The following is a 16,510-nucleotide window of genomic DNA, read 5'->3' on the forward strand; positions in this document are numbered from 1 at the left end:
AACATAACATTTGTTGGTTTTGGAGGGAGTGGGTGGACCAGATGAAATGGAGGGGATGATATCGGTCAGTTGGACCACCCCTAATGCATGTGGTTAACAGTTGTGGCGCTACCTAGTACAGATCACTGTGGAACATTACTTTCTGCTTCTTGCCAGGATGTCATTTATATGGACTTTCAGTAAGCATTTGATAAATTGCCACATAAAATATTACGAGCTAAAATGAAGGCACACGGAGCTGAAGGCAATGCAGTATTGTGTCACGGATACAATATAAAATTACATTTGTATAGCGCCTTTCACGTCAGGAGGGCGTCCCAAGGAGCTGGACAGTCAGGGATTTGGACCCGAGCTGGGGGTCGGGATTGGGGAGGATGCAGGCAGGGAGGTACAAAATTGTAGGGCAGGGAGGTACCGAGATAGCAGGTTGAGAGTTAGCATAAAAATAAAAATGTTCTCTGATTGATGGGCGGTGACAAATGTCCCCCAAGAATTGGTGATAGCCCCACAGCTTTTCACCCTATATATCAATGACCTGGATACAGAAATAGACAGAACTATTTCTAAGTTTGTGAATGACACAAAGCTAAAGAGGTGTTGTAAATTGTGAAGAGGACATGCAAGAAATGCAAAGAGCCACAGGCAGATTAAGTGAGTGATCAGAATGATGCAGTTTAACATTACAATTTTAATAGTTATCCTTGCATTTGATATAGACCCCATTACATCTTCGAGTCGTCTCAAGGCGCTTCTCAGAACATACTGCAAAGTAAATTGAAGGTATATATTTGTGGGCGAAACACAGCAGCCAATTTCGCACAGCAGTATCCCACAAACAGTTGTGGATTGAGTGACCAAATTGTTTTTGTTTGTTTGCAAAGTGTGATGGAAGAACAGCAGTTTGGACCATGTCCTAAATGGAGAAACAAGAGAGATCTAGACATTCAAGTCCATAGATCATTGAAATCTAGTTTGCTGGTACAAAAAACAGGGCAAATAGGATTTAGGCTTTGTTTTAAACAAGAGGACTGGAATATAAAAGTAAGAAGGTGCTTTCCAGTTATACAGAGCATTGCTCATACTTCATTTAGAGTCCCGTGTTTAGTTTTAGGCACTCAATTTTAAGAAATATATATGAGCCTTGGAGCATATCCAGCAATGATTCATCAATACTGTCCCCATGTGAACTCACTGTCTGTTTGGCTCAAGTGGTTCAACAGTTGCATATGTTACAATGCCGTTTGTAAAAATTAATAGATGTACAAATCAATATTAATGTAAGTACACAGACTGATACCCACACTAATTGGGACCTGTCGCATTGTGAACCTGAACGTTTCAGATATTGTTGTCATGCAAAATTCAACTTACAGGACTAACTGAAACCCTCATACACCAGAATAATCACAATAATATAAATGCACAGATCAGATCTTTCAATTCCAGGACTGGAAAAATGCATACTTGGGAAAAATACCCAATCAGGTTTTAATTTCAGCGCAATAAAAGTTGCTGAGCATGAATGATTATCTGGTCTGCAACTAGGAGGCAAGTTCAGTGTAAATTCAGTTCTTGTGCAGAGTCGGTAGCCTTCTCACCTCTGAGCCCCACATTGAGCTCAAAGTCTTGGCTGGCACTCCAATCATTCACTGTTGGAGGTGTTGGCCTCCTTTGACATGAAAGGTGCTACAGTACAACAACTTGCAGTTGTATAGCGCCCTTCATATGGGGCAGCCTCCTGGAGCACTTGGATATCAAATTAATAATAGTATATCAAAAGCAAGGAATGAGATTATTTATGAGATTTAAACCAAGGGTGAAGACAAGAACCTGTGTGTTATTCAGATAGATTTTCAACCATGAAGGTACTTCCAGGGCGACGCCATCGAATGCAAGTTCAATTATGGTCTTCATACATTCCGGTCACTCTCAGACCGATGAGCTGAAGCCCCAACAAGAACCAAGAGTGAAACCAACCGACCAACCAACCAATTGAGCCAAATTGACACCCAACAGCAATGATGGATGCTCTTGGGGTGCTGTTCTTCTCGTCTGGGTTCCCCCTACACACTCCAAATCAAGGGCCTGCCCTTCCCCCCATTAGGTTGAAGCACCCCCCCCCCCCCCAAAGATTATTGCCTCCCAATAACACGAGTGACCAGCACAAGCTCAAAGTGGGGAGGGGAGAGAGGGTTGGGGAAGTGAGGTCATTGAGTGGATGGGAACCGGATGTGAAGGGGTCGTAGCTGGTACCCCACACTCCAACTCAAGGAGGGTCAATGAACCCCCCACTTCCCCCACCCCTTCTCCCAAAGAGGTTGAAGCCCCCCCACCCCCCTCCCCACAAACGATTATTGCCTCCCAAAGACATGAGTGACCAACAGGAGCTCAAAGGGGGGAAGTGAGGTCATTGTGAGCCAAAGTGGACTGGAAGTGACAGGATTGAGGCTGGTACCCCACCCCCCAACGAATGAACAATGAACACCTCCCCCCACCTTTACCCACTACCCTTTCCCCAGCACGAGCTTAAAGGGGGGGGGGGTGGGGAAGCGAGGTCATTTTGACCGGATAGGGACCGTAAGTGACGGGGTTGTGGCTGGCTGGTACCCCCCCCCACCCACCGCCCGCTCCGACCGACCCCCACACTTACCAACCCCTTCCCCCACCCCGCCCGCCCCGCCCCCGCCCCGCGAACAACAAAAAAAGACCGTCGGCTCCCAATGAGGTGAGTGACCAGCAGGAGGCGCTCCAAGGGGGGTTAGAAGAGCGGAGGGGAGTGGGGAGGAGGAGGAGGGAAGAGGAGGAGGAGGAGAAGCGAGAGAAGCGTGGTGGGACGGAAGTGAGGTCATTGTGAGTCGACGAGGGACCGGAAGTGATGGGTTGGCGGTCGATTCCGGTCGGGGGGGGGGGAAGGGGGGGCGGTGTTTCGCACCTCTCCCTCCCTCCCTCTTGGGGGAGAGAGAGAGAGAGAGAGAGGAGAGGAGAAGAAGAAGAGGAGGGAACCCGGAGGCTGGTAAGTTGGAGAGAGGGAGGGGGGGCGTTGGTTGGCGGCGGCCATTACACTCCCCCCCCACCACCCCCTCACCCCACCCCTCGTGGTCTGCAAAGGTAGACAGGCGCCTGCGGAAGTGATGCGCCCTCTCCCCCCTCCTCTCTCCCCCCCTCTCCCCTCCCTCCCTCCTCGGGGCGGCTTCCTGTGGCGCGGAGCCATTTTTTTTAAATATTTATTTATTTACCTCTCTTTTCTCTTTTTTTTTCTTCTCTCTCTCATCCACGCGGCTCTCTCTATCATATATCTCTCTCTCTCTCTATATATATATATAGAGAGAAAGAGAGAGAGAGAGAAACATCTCCTCTCTCCTCTCCCCCCCACACACACACACCCAACCGACTCCTCTTGTCATCCTCCGGGGTCCCCCCGTCCCCCCCCACCACCCCCCCCTTCCCCTCCCACCACCCCACCCCCCGCCATACTTTACTCCCAGGCTCTGCAGGGCCTTGGGTGGTGGGTGAGGTGGGAGGGGGGGGGGGGGGGAGAGGAGGGAGTGGAGAGAGAGGGGGAGTGTGTGTGTGTGTGAGAGAGAGAGAGGGGAGGAGGAGAGGAGGGATTTATTAGCTCCTCTTTTCTCGGCCAAGAAAGAAAAAAAAGAGAAAGGAGGGACTTTTCGTTCAATTTCCCTTCTCGGCTTCTCCAGCGGGGGCTATGGCGGGGGAGCCCGAGGGGAAGGCTGTCCACGCCTGGTCTCGGATCTCCCTGGTGGGACCGAAGGCTCTGGAGGACGCGCTGACCGTCTTCAGCCCCATGTCCAAGGATCTCCTGAACTCCGAGAGGCAGCTGATCACCTTCCTGCACGGGCTGAGGGAGGAAGGCTACCAGCCCACCATCCTCAGGAGCAAAGATGTCTACGGTTACACGTCGTGCACGGCCGAGACCCCCACCCCAACCCCCACCACCCCCACCCCAGCCCAACCCGGTCCAACCGATGGCCAGTCGCCACCACAGGCAACCCATCCTCTGCCCACACCCAGGCAGCAGCCCTCTTCTGAGCGACCAACTGCAGCCAAGGACTCGAGACCCAACGGTTGGTTGAAGCCAAATGGATCCCACGGTAAACTTGGGTCCCGACCATCCTCCAGCCTGGATGCCGTTGGGAAGATGTTGGGGAAATCGTGCCACAGGGCTTCTCAAAGGTCCAGCCATGGGAGCTCCGCCCCAGGCTCCAAGTGGAAATTGACTCCAGAGTATGGAGTGGCCAGGAGACCAAGGCACCCAGAGAGGAACCCTTCAAAGCAGGAGACAGAGACACACAGTGGGAAAGGGAGGATGGCAGAGCTACCAGGGAGGAATGGCACTGCAAACTCTGATTATTCAGAAATAAATGAACACAGTAGACAGCCCAGCAAAAGTAAATTGCAACAGTTGAGATCCAAAGTTATAAAAGTGGATGATTCCTCTTCCGATGAAGACGTGAGACGGAAAGCCCAGAAAATTCTTCGGGTGAACCTGTCTCCGGTTATTAAAATAAGGCCAATAACCTACCCTGAACACTCGTGACTTGTATTGAATTTTTCACAAGTGGACATCTCATCACATTGACATTTTCTTGTGTTTTTGTAAAATTGTACAAAAAAAAAACTATTTGATCGGTCTTTTGTCCAGTGTAAATTTTTCACTTGGTCAATTTGTGATCAGAAAGGTTGATAATTTGGCAAGCCTGTTATTGGTTCCAAAAGAAGATGTGTTTGGATTCCATGTGTTCTGGCACATATTGTGCATGGGTCGAAAAAAATGGCCTGTATCCCAAACATTCCCTTGCTGGTCAACTCTTAAACAGATAATTGCCTGGAGAAGTTCTACAGTTGTTCTAGGCTTATGTGCAATACAGGATCTCTCTTCACAACTGTCCATAGCAAAAAAAAAGGCCACTCGAATCTATTTTAAATGAATTTCCTTAAATTTGGTTTAAATGCTACTTTTTAAAGGAAGAAAAAGTGGTATAGAATGTCTGTATATACAGTAACCTCAAGTGCAGCTGCTAAATAGATCTGTAACAAAGCTTTTGATATACATGAGGGTCTTGGTATATTAGAGTTTGACTTTTGAATTTTAGAAAAAAATAATGATGGTTCCCTGATTGCTCAATGAATGCATTTCCTGGGCTGGTATGTAAACCAGGAAAGTCCCAGGTTTTGATTTATGAACACTGCTGAGCTTAATTAAACATTGATCTTGGTGTCTGGGTGGGATTAGGTGAAAAGTAAGAATGGGTTCCTGCTTCTGATTGCCATCCAGTTGATTTGAACTGGAACCTGTGTTTATGTATATGTGTGTGTGTTTGCAAGGTGAGAACAGGTCGGGGGTATAGTCCTTATCCCCATAGATCACTGTCTAGCATTGCATATAAAAAAGGCCACTTTTAATTTTTTAACCTAAAAGGGAGTTTCCACTAGCTTTTGTAAAATGTTTATAGCTTTCTAGTTAAGTTTTCTCATTTTCTACGTGAGTGTTTTTACAACCAAACCTGTTTACATTGCCAACCAAAGGGTTGTTAATGTGTTGTGAATGAGTTTTTTAAACTAACCACAAACTATATATCACCTATCATCCAGTTCTTTCTTTAATTCTTCTACAGGCACAAATTGCAGATTGTTTTCCAAAAAAAATCTTTTTTACAACCTTCCTGTGACAGAAACTTCATTTCAATGGGTGATTTGATTTGCTGCAGCACAAGCCATTTTTGGTTCTTTTTTTTTAGAAGACTATCTTTTTATTTTGCCTCCACTCCCACCATGGCTAATAATGTTTGTGGGTCTGAGTGTATTTCAGGATGTTTATTGAGTCCACACGTTGACAGATGTTTTATTATGAATAACAAAATTAAGCTTCTGGTATATATGAAAAATAACTGTCAATGTTGTGAGAAAAGAAATCCCTTTGTTATTTAGTGCAAGAGTGAGCACAAGACCAAGATCCCAAAATTGTAACACTTCATCGCAGGTTGTTTGGACGTTTTGGGGGAGATGGGGAAGGGAAGACTTGAGGCGAATCCAGATGGGATTATGTGGTTTGTGTGGAGAAATTTAGTTTTTAAGATTAGAAAGAAGGTCAAAACACTACATGTTTTGAAATATTTGAGAAAATATGATTTGGCATTATAGTATACTTTTGAGCCATTCAGATGTAGTGCAGTGACACCTGAGTTTAGTTGGTGCCAAATTCACACCCTTGTTTGGTGAAATCAAAACCATGCAACAGAAATCACTTTATTGTGGCCGACCCACTGAAGCTTTGTTACAGCTTTATCTGAGACCCTTGCAAGAGGGGTTTTTTTTAACTAACGTACAAATATTCTTAATATGTGGAATTCCTAGTGTTTTGGTAAAAAAAATTTATATACATACATGGTGAAAATTTAATTAAAATGAAGATGTAATTCTGAGATGATCTGAATAATTGAGTGCTGTTATTTGAAATCCCCCCCCCAAATATTTTCTCTCGCAGTGCGTAGTTAGGTTAAAAAAGATGATCAAAAATATGATTATACCTGGTGATGGGATGGTCTTCGGGATGTGATCCGGATTCACAATGACAATTTATTGAGTTTAAAAGCCATCACCGTTGTGCGCTTATCATGGAATTTCATCCAGGAGATTGTTTTATGAGCCCTGCAATGAGATTAAATATTGCTTTTTGTAAAAAAAAGAAAATCTACAGGATATACATTTTTAAGTAAGAATAACAAATTGCATTATGTTTTTTTTTAAGATTTGGTCACAAAAGCCAAGGAAAGCAACACTGCCTCTTTAAACCGGGACTACATTTTTAGTGTTTTAACCTGTGCTACTTTTCTGATACGGGGGAGACAGTTAGACAGTGTTCCCTTTCTGCAAGTTTAAAGTTTGCAGAGCTGAAAGATCATATAGTTATCCAGAGAAGTTGAAACCAAAGATGCAGTAGATCAGTCAACTTCTCAATGATGCATTAATGATGAGGACACTTGCAGCCTATTTTTGTTTCAACTCTAGTTCAGCAAGTCCTATTTTTCTTCAGTCTTACAACGTTATTTGGCAGTTGTCTTAAGCTTCTTTAACGAGTATTTTTGCATTTGGAATGACAGTGAAATTTGTTCATTTGCTGCAATGTCTGTTGTAGCTGCATGATTGTCTTTGGGCTGATATGTGTTGATCGTATCAGTATCGACCAAGCAAGATATCGAAGGGCACAGTGTACGGCTCTATTGCATTATTTTTGCCGTTGCATAACCTATTACATAATGTCACCCTGTGGAAATAAATTCATAAGATCAGTGAGGTTAGAACAATTGTGCCAAAAATTTCAGCCTATTTTGTATTGGTGGAACATTCGTGCAGCCCCTAGAGTTTATCAATGTTACAATAGTGTTCTGCAGGATAGTGTTGCTTATTAAATTAAGAGGCCCGTTAATGAAGTTGATTGGTAATGTGATGCTCTCTGAAGCAGTCTGCCTCAACAGCGGGGATGCAAGGCTTCGATAGGACATTTGTTGACCGTCTTAATTGAGTGGAGGATGGTCTACAACACAAGATGGATGATGCTGTCTAAAACAGCAGTAGCGCAAAGGCTGAGAGTAATTTTCAAGCATTAGTTTCAAGTGATTCAGATTGGGATTCTAGTTATCGAAGCTTCTGGCTAAATATTGAAGGGAGAAGTGCAAAGTTTAACCTGGGCTTCAGTGTTGCTAACAATCTAGTTTATGAATGTTTGCCCTGACTAGTGTTAAGAATCTTGATGTGCAATATGGTTAGGCCTACAAAAGGGAAGACCGTTTCAAACACTTCTTCGTTGAGGTTTTCTGCAACATGTTAATGCACTTCTTCTTAATCCAGTCCATAGCCAAAAGAGTGGCTGTAAAGTAGCTTTTTGAAGACTATCTCCTCAATACACTGTCAAATATGTTTTTTGTCAAATTAGCAACTATGCATCCTTGTTTTTTTTTCATAACACGCACTTTCTATGCGAAACGTTTGGGTGTCCCTGAAACATTGAGGCATAAAGCTGTGGAATTATTGCCAGTGAATCGAGTTGTCTATGGAATCACTGGCAGGTTGTCCCCGTCATGTAGGGAGGGGGGAAATATGCTTGTTCAAAAGTGCTTCCACGGCTTAAAATGGGCAGTTGTATGAATTTTAAAGGCAACTTTTATATTTTAAAGCTCAAAATTTTCCACTTTAAAAAAATAAGCATTTTGTTATTATGAAATGTTTTGTGTTTTCTGTTTTATCTTTTTAACGGATGCTTTGACTGTGAAATGTTCTGTAATTTTTTTTCACTGTCTGTTGTATTGCAGCGACTATGGACAGTAGTTATTTAAAATATTAAAATCTTTTCAAGGATTTATAAATCGGGCCTCCTCGCTCAGTTTTTTCCTAAACAATGTGGTGTTTGTCATATTGTATGAAAATAATAGCAATGGAGAATATTCTCTAACATTCTCCCCTCCTAAGGCAAAGAATGCACCCCAATCCTTCGGTATCTCAATGAAGCTTTCTGTGTAAGGAACAGGAGTAGGCCTATGGGCCCATTGTGCTGCTCTATCTACCATTCTGTTAGTTCATGGCAGCTCTCTCTTATCTCATTTCCTTGCCCCTTCACCATCTTGCTTAGTTTCATATCTGACACAATGGAAATCCATCGCCACGCAAAGAGTATCCAAACCAGACCGAGAGATAGTGAAGAGAAGAATTTATCCACCTCCTGTTAAAACATCTCAACTGATTCTGCATCTATGGTCTATGGCCATTGCTTGTCGGGTAGGGATACGTGTGCAAACTATGAACAGGATGGTGGCAGTCAGGAAGTTTGCAAGGAGTTTCTGGTGCTTCCTGCCTTCCTTGTGAGGGCTTAAACCTGCACTTGTTGGATACCAAATGACCAACTAGTCCTAATCCTCACTCCCAACTCCACGAGTGATTCTAAATACATGGAAATTTCCAGCATACTTGGTCTCCACTTAAGGAGATAGTGCTGTCAAAGGTAAATGTGGGTCCGTTAGAGGCAGAGACGGAGGGAATTATCGTAGGGGACAAAGACATGGCAGAGTCATTAAACAAGTACTTTGCTACTGTCTTCACCTTAGAAAACACTGAAAACCTGCCAAGAATAGAGGGGAACCAAGAAGACAATGTTAGCGAGTAACTTGGGGAATTAATATTAGTAAAGAAATGGTTTTAGGTAAATTGTCAGTCTTAAAACTGGACCTGATGGCCTACATCCTAGGGATTTAAAAGAGGTGGCTACTGAGATAGCGGATGGTTGGTTTTTGATCTTCCAAAATTCTCTGGATTCTGGAATGGTTCCCATTGATTGGAAGATTGCAAACAAAACACCACAATTTAAGAAGGGTGGGAGAGAAAAGATGGGGAAAAGACAGTCTGACATCAGTGGTAGGGAAAATTCTTGAGTCCTTAATTAACAATGTCGTTATGGGATTCCTGGAAGACCATAACAAGATTAGGCAGAGTCAGTCTGGCTTTACAAAAGGGAAGTCATGCTTAACTAATCTTTTAAGAGTTTTTTGAAGATGTATCTAGCAGGGTAGATAGGGGGAACCAGTTTATATAGTATATTTAGATTTTAAGAAGGCATTTGGCAAAGTGCCACACAAAAGGCACAAGGTTAAAGCCCACGGGATTAATGGGAACATATTAGCATGGATTGAAGAGTGGCTAATGGGTAGAAAACAGAGTAGGGATAGAGTCATTCTCGAATTGGCAGGATGTGACTAGTGGAGTGCCACAAGGATCAGTGCTTGGGCCTCAGCTATTTACAATTTACATCAATGATCTAGACGAGGACATTGAATGTAACATATCTAAATTCGCGGATGACACTAATCTAGGTGGGAGAGTAAGCTCTAAGGATGATGCAAAAAGATCGCAACGGGATATAGATAGGTGAGGGGAGTGGGCGAGTAGGTGGCAGATGGAATTTAATGTGGGGAAGTGTGAAGTTATTCACCTAGGTAGCAAAAATAGAAAAACAGATTATTTTCTAGAGGGGGAGAGGTTAGATAGTGTTAGTGTTCAGAGGGATTTGGGTATCCTTGTACACCAGTCTCAAAAAGTTAGTTTGCAGCAGCAACTAAGAAGGCGAACGGCATGTTAGCGTTCATTGCAAAAGGTTTAGAGTACAAGAGTAGGGAAGTCTTGCTGCAACTGTATAGGGCCTTGGTGAGACCGCACCTAGAGTATTGTGTGCAGTTTTGGTCTCCTTATTTAAAAAAGGACATACTTGCCCTCGAGGGGGTGCAGCGTAGATTCACTCGGTTAGTTCCTGGGATGAGGGGACTGACCTATGAGGATAGGCTGAATAAACTAGGGCTATATTCTCTAGAGTACAGAAGAATTAGGGGAGATCTTATTGAAACATATAAGATTCTTAAAGGGCTGATAAAGTAGACACTGAGGGACTGTTTCCCCTGGTAGGAGAATCTATAACCAGGGGTCACGGTCTTAAGGGTCAGCCTTTTAGAACAGAGTTGAGGAAACATTTCTTCACTCAGAGGGTAGTGAATTTATGGAATTCACAACACCAGAAGGCTGTAGATGCTCAGTCCTTGAACATTTTCAAGGCTGAGACTCATAGATTTTTTAAAAATAGAGGGATTAGGGGATATGGGGATAGGGCAGGTAATTAGAGTTAGGTCTGAAGATCAGCCATGATCTTATCGAATGGCGGGGCAGGCTCGAGGGGCCGAATGGCCTCTCCTGCTCCTAATTCTTATGTTCTTACATATGTGGAACTCTGTCTGGTTTGGATACTCTTAATGATGATGGGTTTTCGCATGTGTCCGGACACCCAGCTGACCCCCTCAAAAATCATGAAGCTCCACATTGTAGAATTCCTCTTTTATAATCTCAGTAAAAGGGGACCCAAACTGAAGTTCAAGAGAACAACAGACGATAATGAGTGGAAGTGCAAGGGAGTAGTAACTGTAAAGAGGTCCTGGGAACATTGTTGTAGGGGGAACTTCAGACTAGGTTCCCTTTTTTTGGTAACAATTTTTGTTCCAATTCAGGGAACATAGGTGGTCAATCATATTAAGTGAGAAATAACATCTGAGCAAGCGAGGGAGGCGACAAGTGATCACTGCGAACATTTGAAAGTAATGACTGGTGGCTGCCATCAGTGTGGAGGTCAGGCAGGTTGTACAACAAGAGATCGTAAGTTGTATTATTTTTCTAATGCACTTGACAGACGCAGACAACCGTGAGAACAGAAAGAAATGTTATTTGTGTAAAATGAGAGAACTGAGCGATGTGTTTATAAACTAAGAACATTTTGAGTAGAATGAGTTATTATTTCACAGCTTACACTTTACCGTATACTCTGTGAAGCACTTTGAGACGTCTCAAAGACGTGATAAGGCGCTATATCAAATGCAAGTATATAATTAATAATAATCCTTGCATTTGACGTAGCGTCTTGTCACATCTTCGAGACGCCTCAAAGCTCTTCACAGAGTATACGGTAAGTGGTGTGATTGTGTATTTTGTGGGTGAACATGGCAGCCATGGAAACAGTGATCAATTTTTTTGGGGAGATGGTGATGAAATCAGGATACAGGTGAAAAGCTCCCTTGTCTTTTCGAATTGTGCCTAATAATCTTTACCATCCGCCTGGACAGGCAGAGGAAGTTTTTAACATTTCACCTGAAGGACGGCACACCTGACAATGCAGCACATTGCACTGCATTGGAGTGTCAATATAGACTATGTGATTCCAAGCCCCAACATGAGTCTTGAACCAACAACCTTCTTAATCGGAGGAGAGAGTTCTACCAGCTGACCCAGGCTGACGCACAATTAAAGTCTTCAAAGAAGAAGGGGTTAGATAGATCAGTGCATTGAGTGTGTGTAGAGCCAGGCAAGAATGCACGAGGGAGAGATGATGATGATAACGATACTAACCTTTACATGTGATATTGCACCTTTCTGTCGGGAGGAAGTCTCAAAGAGCTTCACAGGATTAACTGTAAAGTGCAGTGACTGTATATTTTGTGGGTGAATGTATCAATGTATGTGGGGTAGTACTGGTATTTGCCCAAATGGTGAATTATGTATAAGTCACCATTTCTATAAATTTGCAGGGCTACAGGGAGAGAGCGGGGGAGTGGGATTGAATTGGATAGCTCTTTTCAAAGAGGTAGCACAGACACGATCGGCCGAATGGCCTCCTTCTGTGCTGTATAATTTTATGATTCGATGATGTACTATTCAAAAAGTACATTTCTCGTTGCGTACTGGCCCACAAAATATACAGTCACTTTTCACAGAATATGCTGTAAAGTGTAAACACTTATATATCAAATGTTCTATATCAAATGCAAGATTATTATTATTATTTAACAATCCCTCCCACATAAAATGGTCATTCACTTCATGGCTGTTTGTGGGACATTGCAGCATTTGCCCTAAAAAAACGCATTTGCTACCGTTTTACAGTAAATCCTTTGAATCGCTTTGAGGCATCCTCCTGGTGTGAAAGGTACTATATCAAATGCAAGGATTATTATTATTACTTTATGTGTGTTAGTCTATCAAGTGAATGTGGACCGCTTCTTAAAATATAGGGAAATATCTGAAACAAATCCTATCTCCCCCAAAAAATATCCGCACATAAATGGATCTTTCCTGTTCTGTGTAGCTCAGTACTGCACTGGATAGTACAATTAGAATATAGGTTCAACAACGTCTATGGCCTAATGAACTACACAAAGTGTGTAGGCCGACAATCAGTGTAATCCTATATTTTTTTGAGTGGGAGCGAGTGACAATAGACAGATCACAGCTATTTGCATGTTTCCATGGCTGGCATTCTTTTATGTGTTGTGGTTGCTGCAGAATATCCTTGTGGTTCCTGTTCTTAGCAAACGGGCATGCATAGAGTGAAGGTAAGAGGCCACAAAAAGGGGGAACATCAGTGGTAAAACTTCTGCTCAAACTCTTGACAATGCAGATTGAAAGAAATGCAATGCAAAAATTTATCATCAGTGTGGAGATTAATGGCTGGCTCTCATGTGCGTGTTACAGGCACAGGAGCACCCTGAGTAGGTGTGATCTGGGATTTAAACCAAAAGTCTGCTTGTTAGCTCATTTAGAAGGCTAGTGCCAAACCACAGGGTGTGTTCTACTGCAACAATACTTGCCGAAGCCAGGGATCAGGGAAGCACAGTTGTTTTAGTAGTTGGCGAACTCAGCATCATTGGGATCCAAGCAAGAGCAGCATCAACATATACATCAGTTGTGGTCTGTCTGAAACAGCAGTGAAGTAATCATGAACTATAAATGGATAATGTGACTTGTACAGTACAATTGAAGTGCTCGGAGCCGAGGGATAAACTGAGGTGTTCACATGACCCACAGAGAATCTTTGCAATTCATTGCATTGCAGAGCTTGACATTTTTAAAAAGCATCTACACGAAACCTCACTTGACCTATTTTCCTCAAAGCTGTGTTATGTGACAACCAAAATGTATATTTATAATCTCATTATCGTATTGTACTCTCTGATAAATCAAAACTATTTATTGGGTATGAAAAATAGTTACATTTCAAAAACTAAATACTGCATTTACGATATGGTAAAGTCCTTTAACAGAACTCTTACCTTGCTGTGAGGCTAGATAAGTAAACTTTGCATTTGATATAGTGCCTAGCCCTTATCCTATAATCTCAAGGCACTTCACAGGATTTTTTTTACTCTGAAGTGGTGGTTGTGTATTTGTAGACAAAAGGAGCAAACACCACAAACACAGCTGTGAAATGAGTAACCAATTTTATCTGGGGGATTGATATTGTTGAGATAATAATAATAATAAATATGTCTCAAAGCACTTCACAGGATATACTACAAAAGCTGACCAAAAGCCAGCACAAATTGAATTTAAGAATGGCATATATGCGATTCTGCCTTTTCTTCCCATCTTTTTCTATTGATTCTAACTAATTTTATATTATAGGAGTCCTGTAGCTATCTCAGTGATTAGAGAACTCGCCTCGCAAGTGAGAGACCTGGGTTTAATTCCCGGCAGGGCTAAAACCTTGGGCAAGTTTCCTTACTCCACAAGCCTTGATAATAATCCCTCAAGAAAAAAATAATAATTTGATCACTCAATCCAAATTAAGTGGATTTGGACCAAATTACTCAATCACTTTGGACAGATTGTTTGTAGGACACTGGTGGGCACAATTGGCTGCCGTATTTCTCTCACAAAATATACAGTCAAGTATATTGTGTGAAGCACTTTGAGACATCCAGAAGATGTGAAATATCAAATATATCAAATGCAAGGATTATTATTTTATTTATTATTTTCTTCCTATTATTGCTTTCCTAAAATAAATCTTAAATCCGTACCTCATCTCATTTTCGAAGTTCACTCTTACAGTTTTATCCATCTCCAATGAACATCGGTAGACTTGTCCATAACAATTGTGGTTAATCGACATTTTTTGTAGCTCCTTTGCAAATTATTTCTAATGCTCATCCAATAATTAAAATGAGTGGGTAATTTGCGTTTCACTCAGTTCAAGATAAGTAGTGGTTGCAAACAAAGCATCTTGTTTTAATACTGGTTCTGCAACACTGCTCCAAGTAACAGGTCTTCAAACTATGACCTGTTATAATGGATGGACATGCTGAAGTTCAGACATCTCAGGAGAAAGCGCTCAAGCAAAAACCGCCCAAGAACAAGAGATTGGGTGTCATAACAAGGGTTCAAATCTGACCTCTGAGCATTTAAAAACCTGTTAAACAGGCTGACACAAACCTAGTGTGAGTCACTAATGCTTAGTCACAGAATTAATCTGGAGAAGGAGTTTTATACAGTATTTTCTTTCCCATTTTATGCTGTAGTCGCCTGTGAAGCACTTTGAGACATTTTGGCATGAAGCGCTAGAAAAAGGTAGGTTCCTGCTTTCCTCTGCATTTTGATGGTTAACTGCATAGCTTGGATTGACCTTGAAAGTATTGACAGGAATACCTGTCCCACCTGTTGATTTATACGAGTATCAGGAGCTTGTGGTGGAGAAAGACTTTAGCTACAGATCATCCAGATCTCTGCAGTTCACCCCGCTCCCACACCAGGCTCCACTAGCACCCCATCTCCCAGATGGTAGAGTTCAAAATCCTTGAGCTCGCCTTCAAGGCCCTCCACAAGACAGCACAAATTGAATTTAAGATTGGCGCATACTCGATTCTGCCTTTTCTATTGATTCTAACTAATTTTATATTATAGGAGTCCTATAGCTCAGTGGTTCGAGCACCCACCTCCCAAACGAGAGGACCTGGGTTTGATTCCTGGGAAGGGTGAAACATTGGGCAAGTTGGGCAGTAAGCAGGAACCCGGTTGAGTTGATTGGCAGATTGCTTTTCCGTGGGTAATAATTTTTATCAAAAATTTAAAAAAAAATAAGAATAATTTGGTCACGGATGTGCACAATTGTCTGCCATGTTTCACCCACAAAATGTAGTTAATTCACTTCACAATGTATTCTGTGAAGCGCTTTCAGACCTCTCGAGGATGTGATAAGGCTCCAGATCAAATGCAAAGAATTATATTATTATTATGCTTTGATTACACTACCGAGATATCCCTCAGCAAATTCATCTCGATTGTGGTGAGGAGGTATAATTGGTTTCAGAATCTCTGAATTAGGGGTTAGGTGGCGAGAGATCAAATGGGGGGTTACTGCCCACTGATACTCCTCAGCCACTGAAATATGCAACCTTGTGGATGTCAGGGTTGACTGCAATAAGTGGCTCAGTCAAATAACCTGCCGAAGCTTGCTATTGAGGGCTGGATATGTCATAGTCAAGATAACGTGATTAAGACGTGGTCTCAACCATTCAATAGGTCACTCGCTGCCTTTCAGTCAGCACCCTGCAGGTTATATGATATAATGAGCTGCATTAAATTAATTTAACAGGATCTGGACTCAAATCAGTCAAAATTTTCCTGAGACCATTGTTACCGGATCCCTTGCCTGTATTTAGTGACAGCCTATTTCCAAAGGGAATAGCTTCCCCCCCACCCATGGCAACCTCGACACAATAGCTTGCAGGTGGGTGGGGGGAGGGCGATCAAGAAAGCCACTGCACAATTAAGCAGTTCGCCAGAGGAAGCAGAGCAAAAGGTGCACATCACTGATACAAGGAGAATTCTTGCTGCAGCCCACTAAATTACATGAAAAATCAGCCCTACATTATCTAAGCACATATTACTGTAACCTTGACTAGATTTACCCTGCATCCAAGGGATAATAAATGAGTGGGATGGGAGTGGGGGGAGAGAGACAACGTGCAGTGTTTGTGTAACATGAAGCCTTGCAAGCTGATTGACAGGTGGGTGTATCTAAGGACTGTGCTATTTCTTACCAGTCTTTGATCTGCTGCAAAAATTGTAACCGCAAAAGATTGACTAAAAGAAGTGGAGGAGGCAGGGGTGGGGGAGGAGAAAGAGGAGGGGG

At 42.7% G+C, this 16,510-nt stretch overlaps 1 protein-coding gene across 1 annotated transcript; it reads left to right on the forward strand.

Moving 5' to 3' along the window:
- The first annotated feature begins 3,672 nt into the window (after nt 1-3,672).
- On the forward strand, nt 3,673-8,381 carry ccdc71 (coiled-coil domain containing 71). Its single transcript, XM_042339754.1, has one exon. It carries the CDS (start codon nt 3,704-3,706, stop codon nt 4,553-4,555), a length of 852 nt encoding a protein of 283 aa, XP_042195688.1. The 5' UTR covers nt 3,673-3,703; the 3' UTR covers nt 4,556-8,381.
- The last annotated feature ends 8,129 nt before the right edge of the window (nt 8,382-16,510 follow it).

This window comes from Callorhinchus milii, unplaced genomic scaffold (genome assembly GCF_018977255.1).
Source record: "Callorhinchus milii isolate IMCB2004 unplaced genomic scaffold, IMCB_Cmil_1.0 Scaffold12, whole genome shotgun sequence".
In the NCBI taxonomy this organism is placed as follows: Eukaryota; Metazoa; Chordata; class Chondrichthyes; order Chimaeriformes; family Callorhinchidae; genus Callorhinchus; species Callorhinchus milii.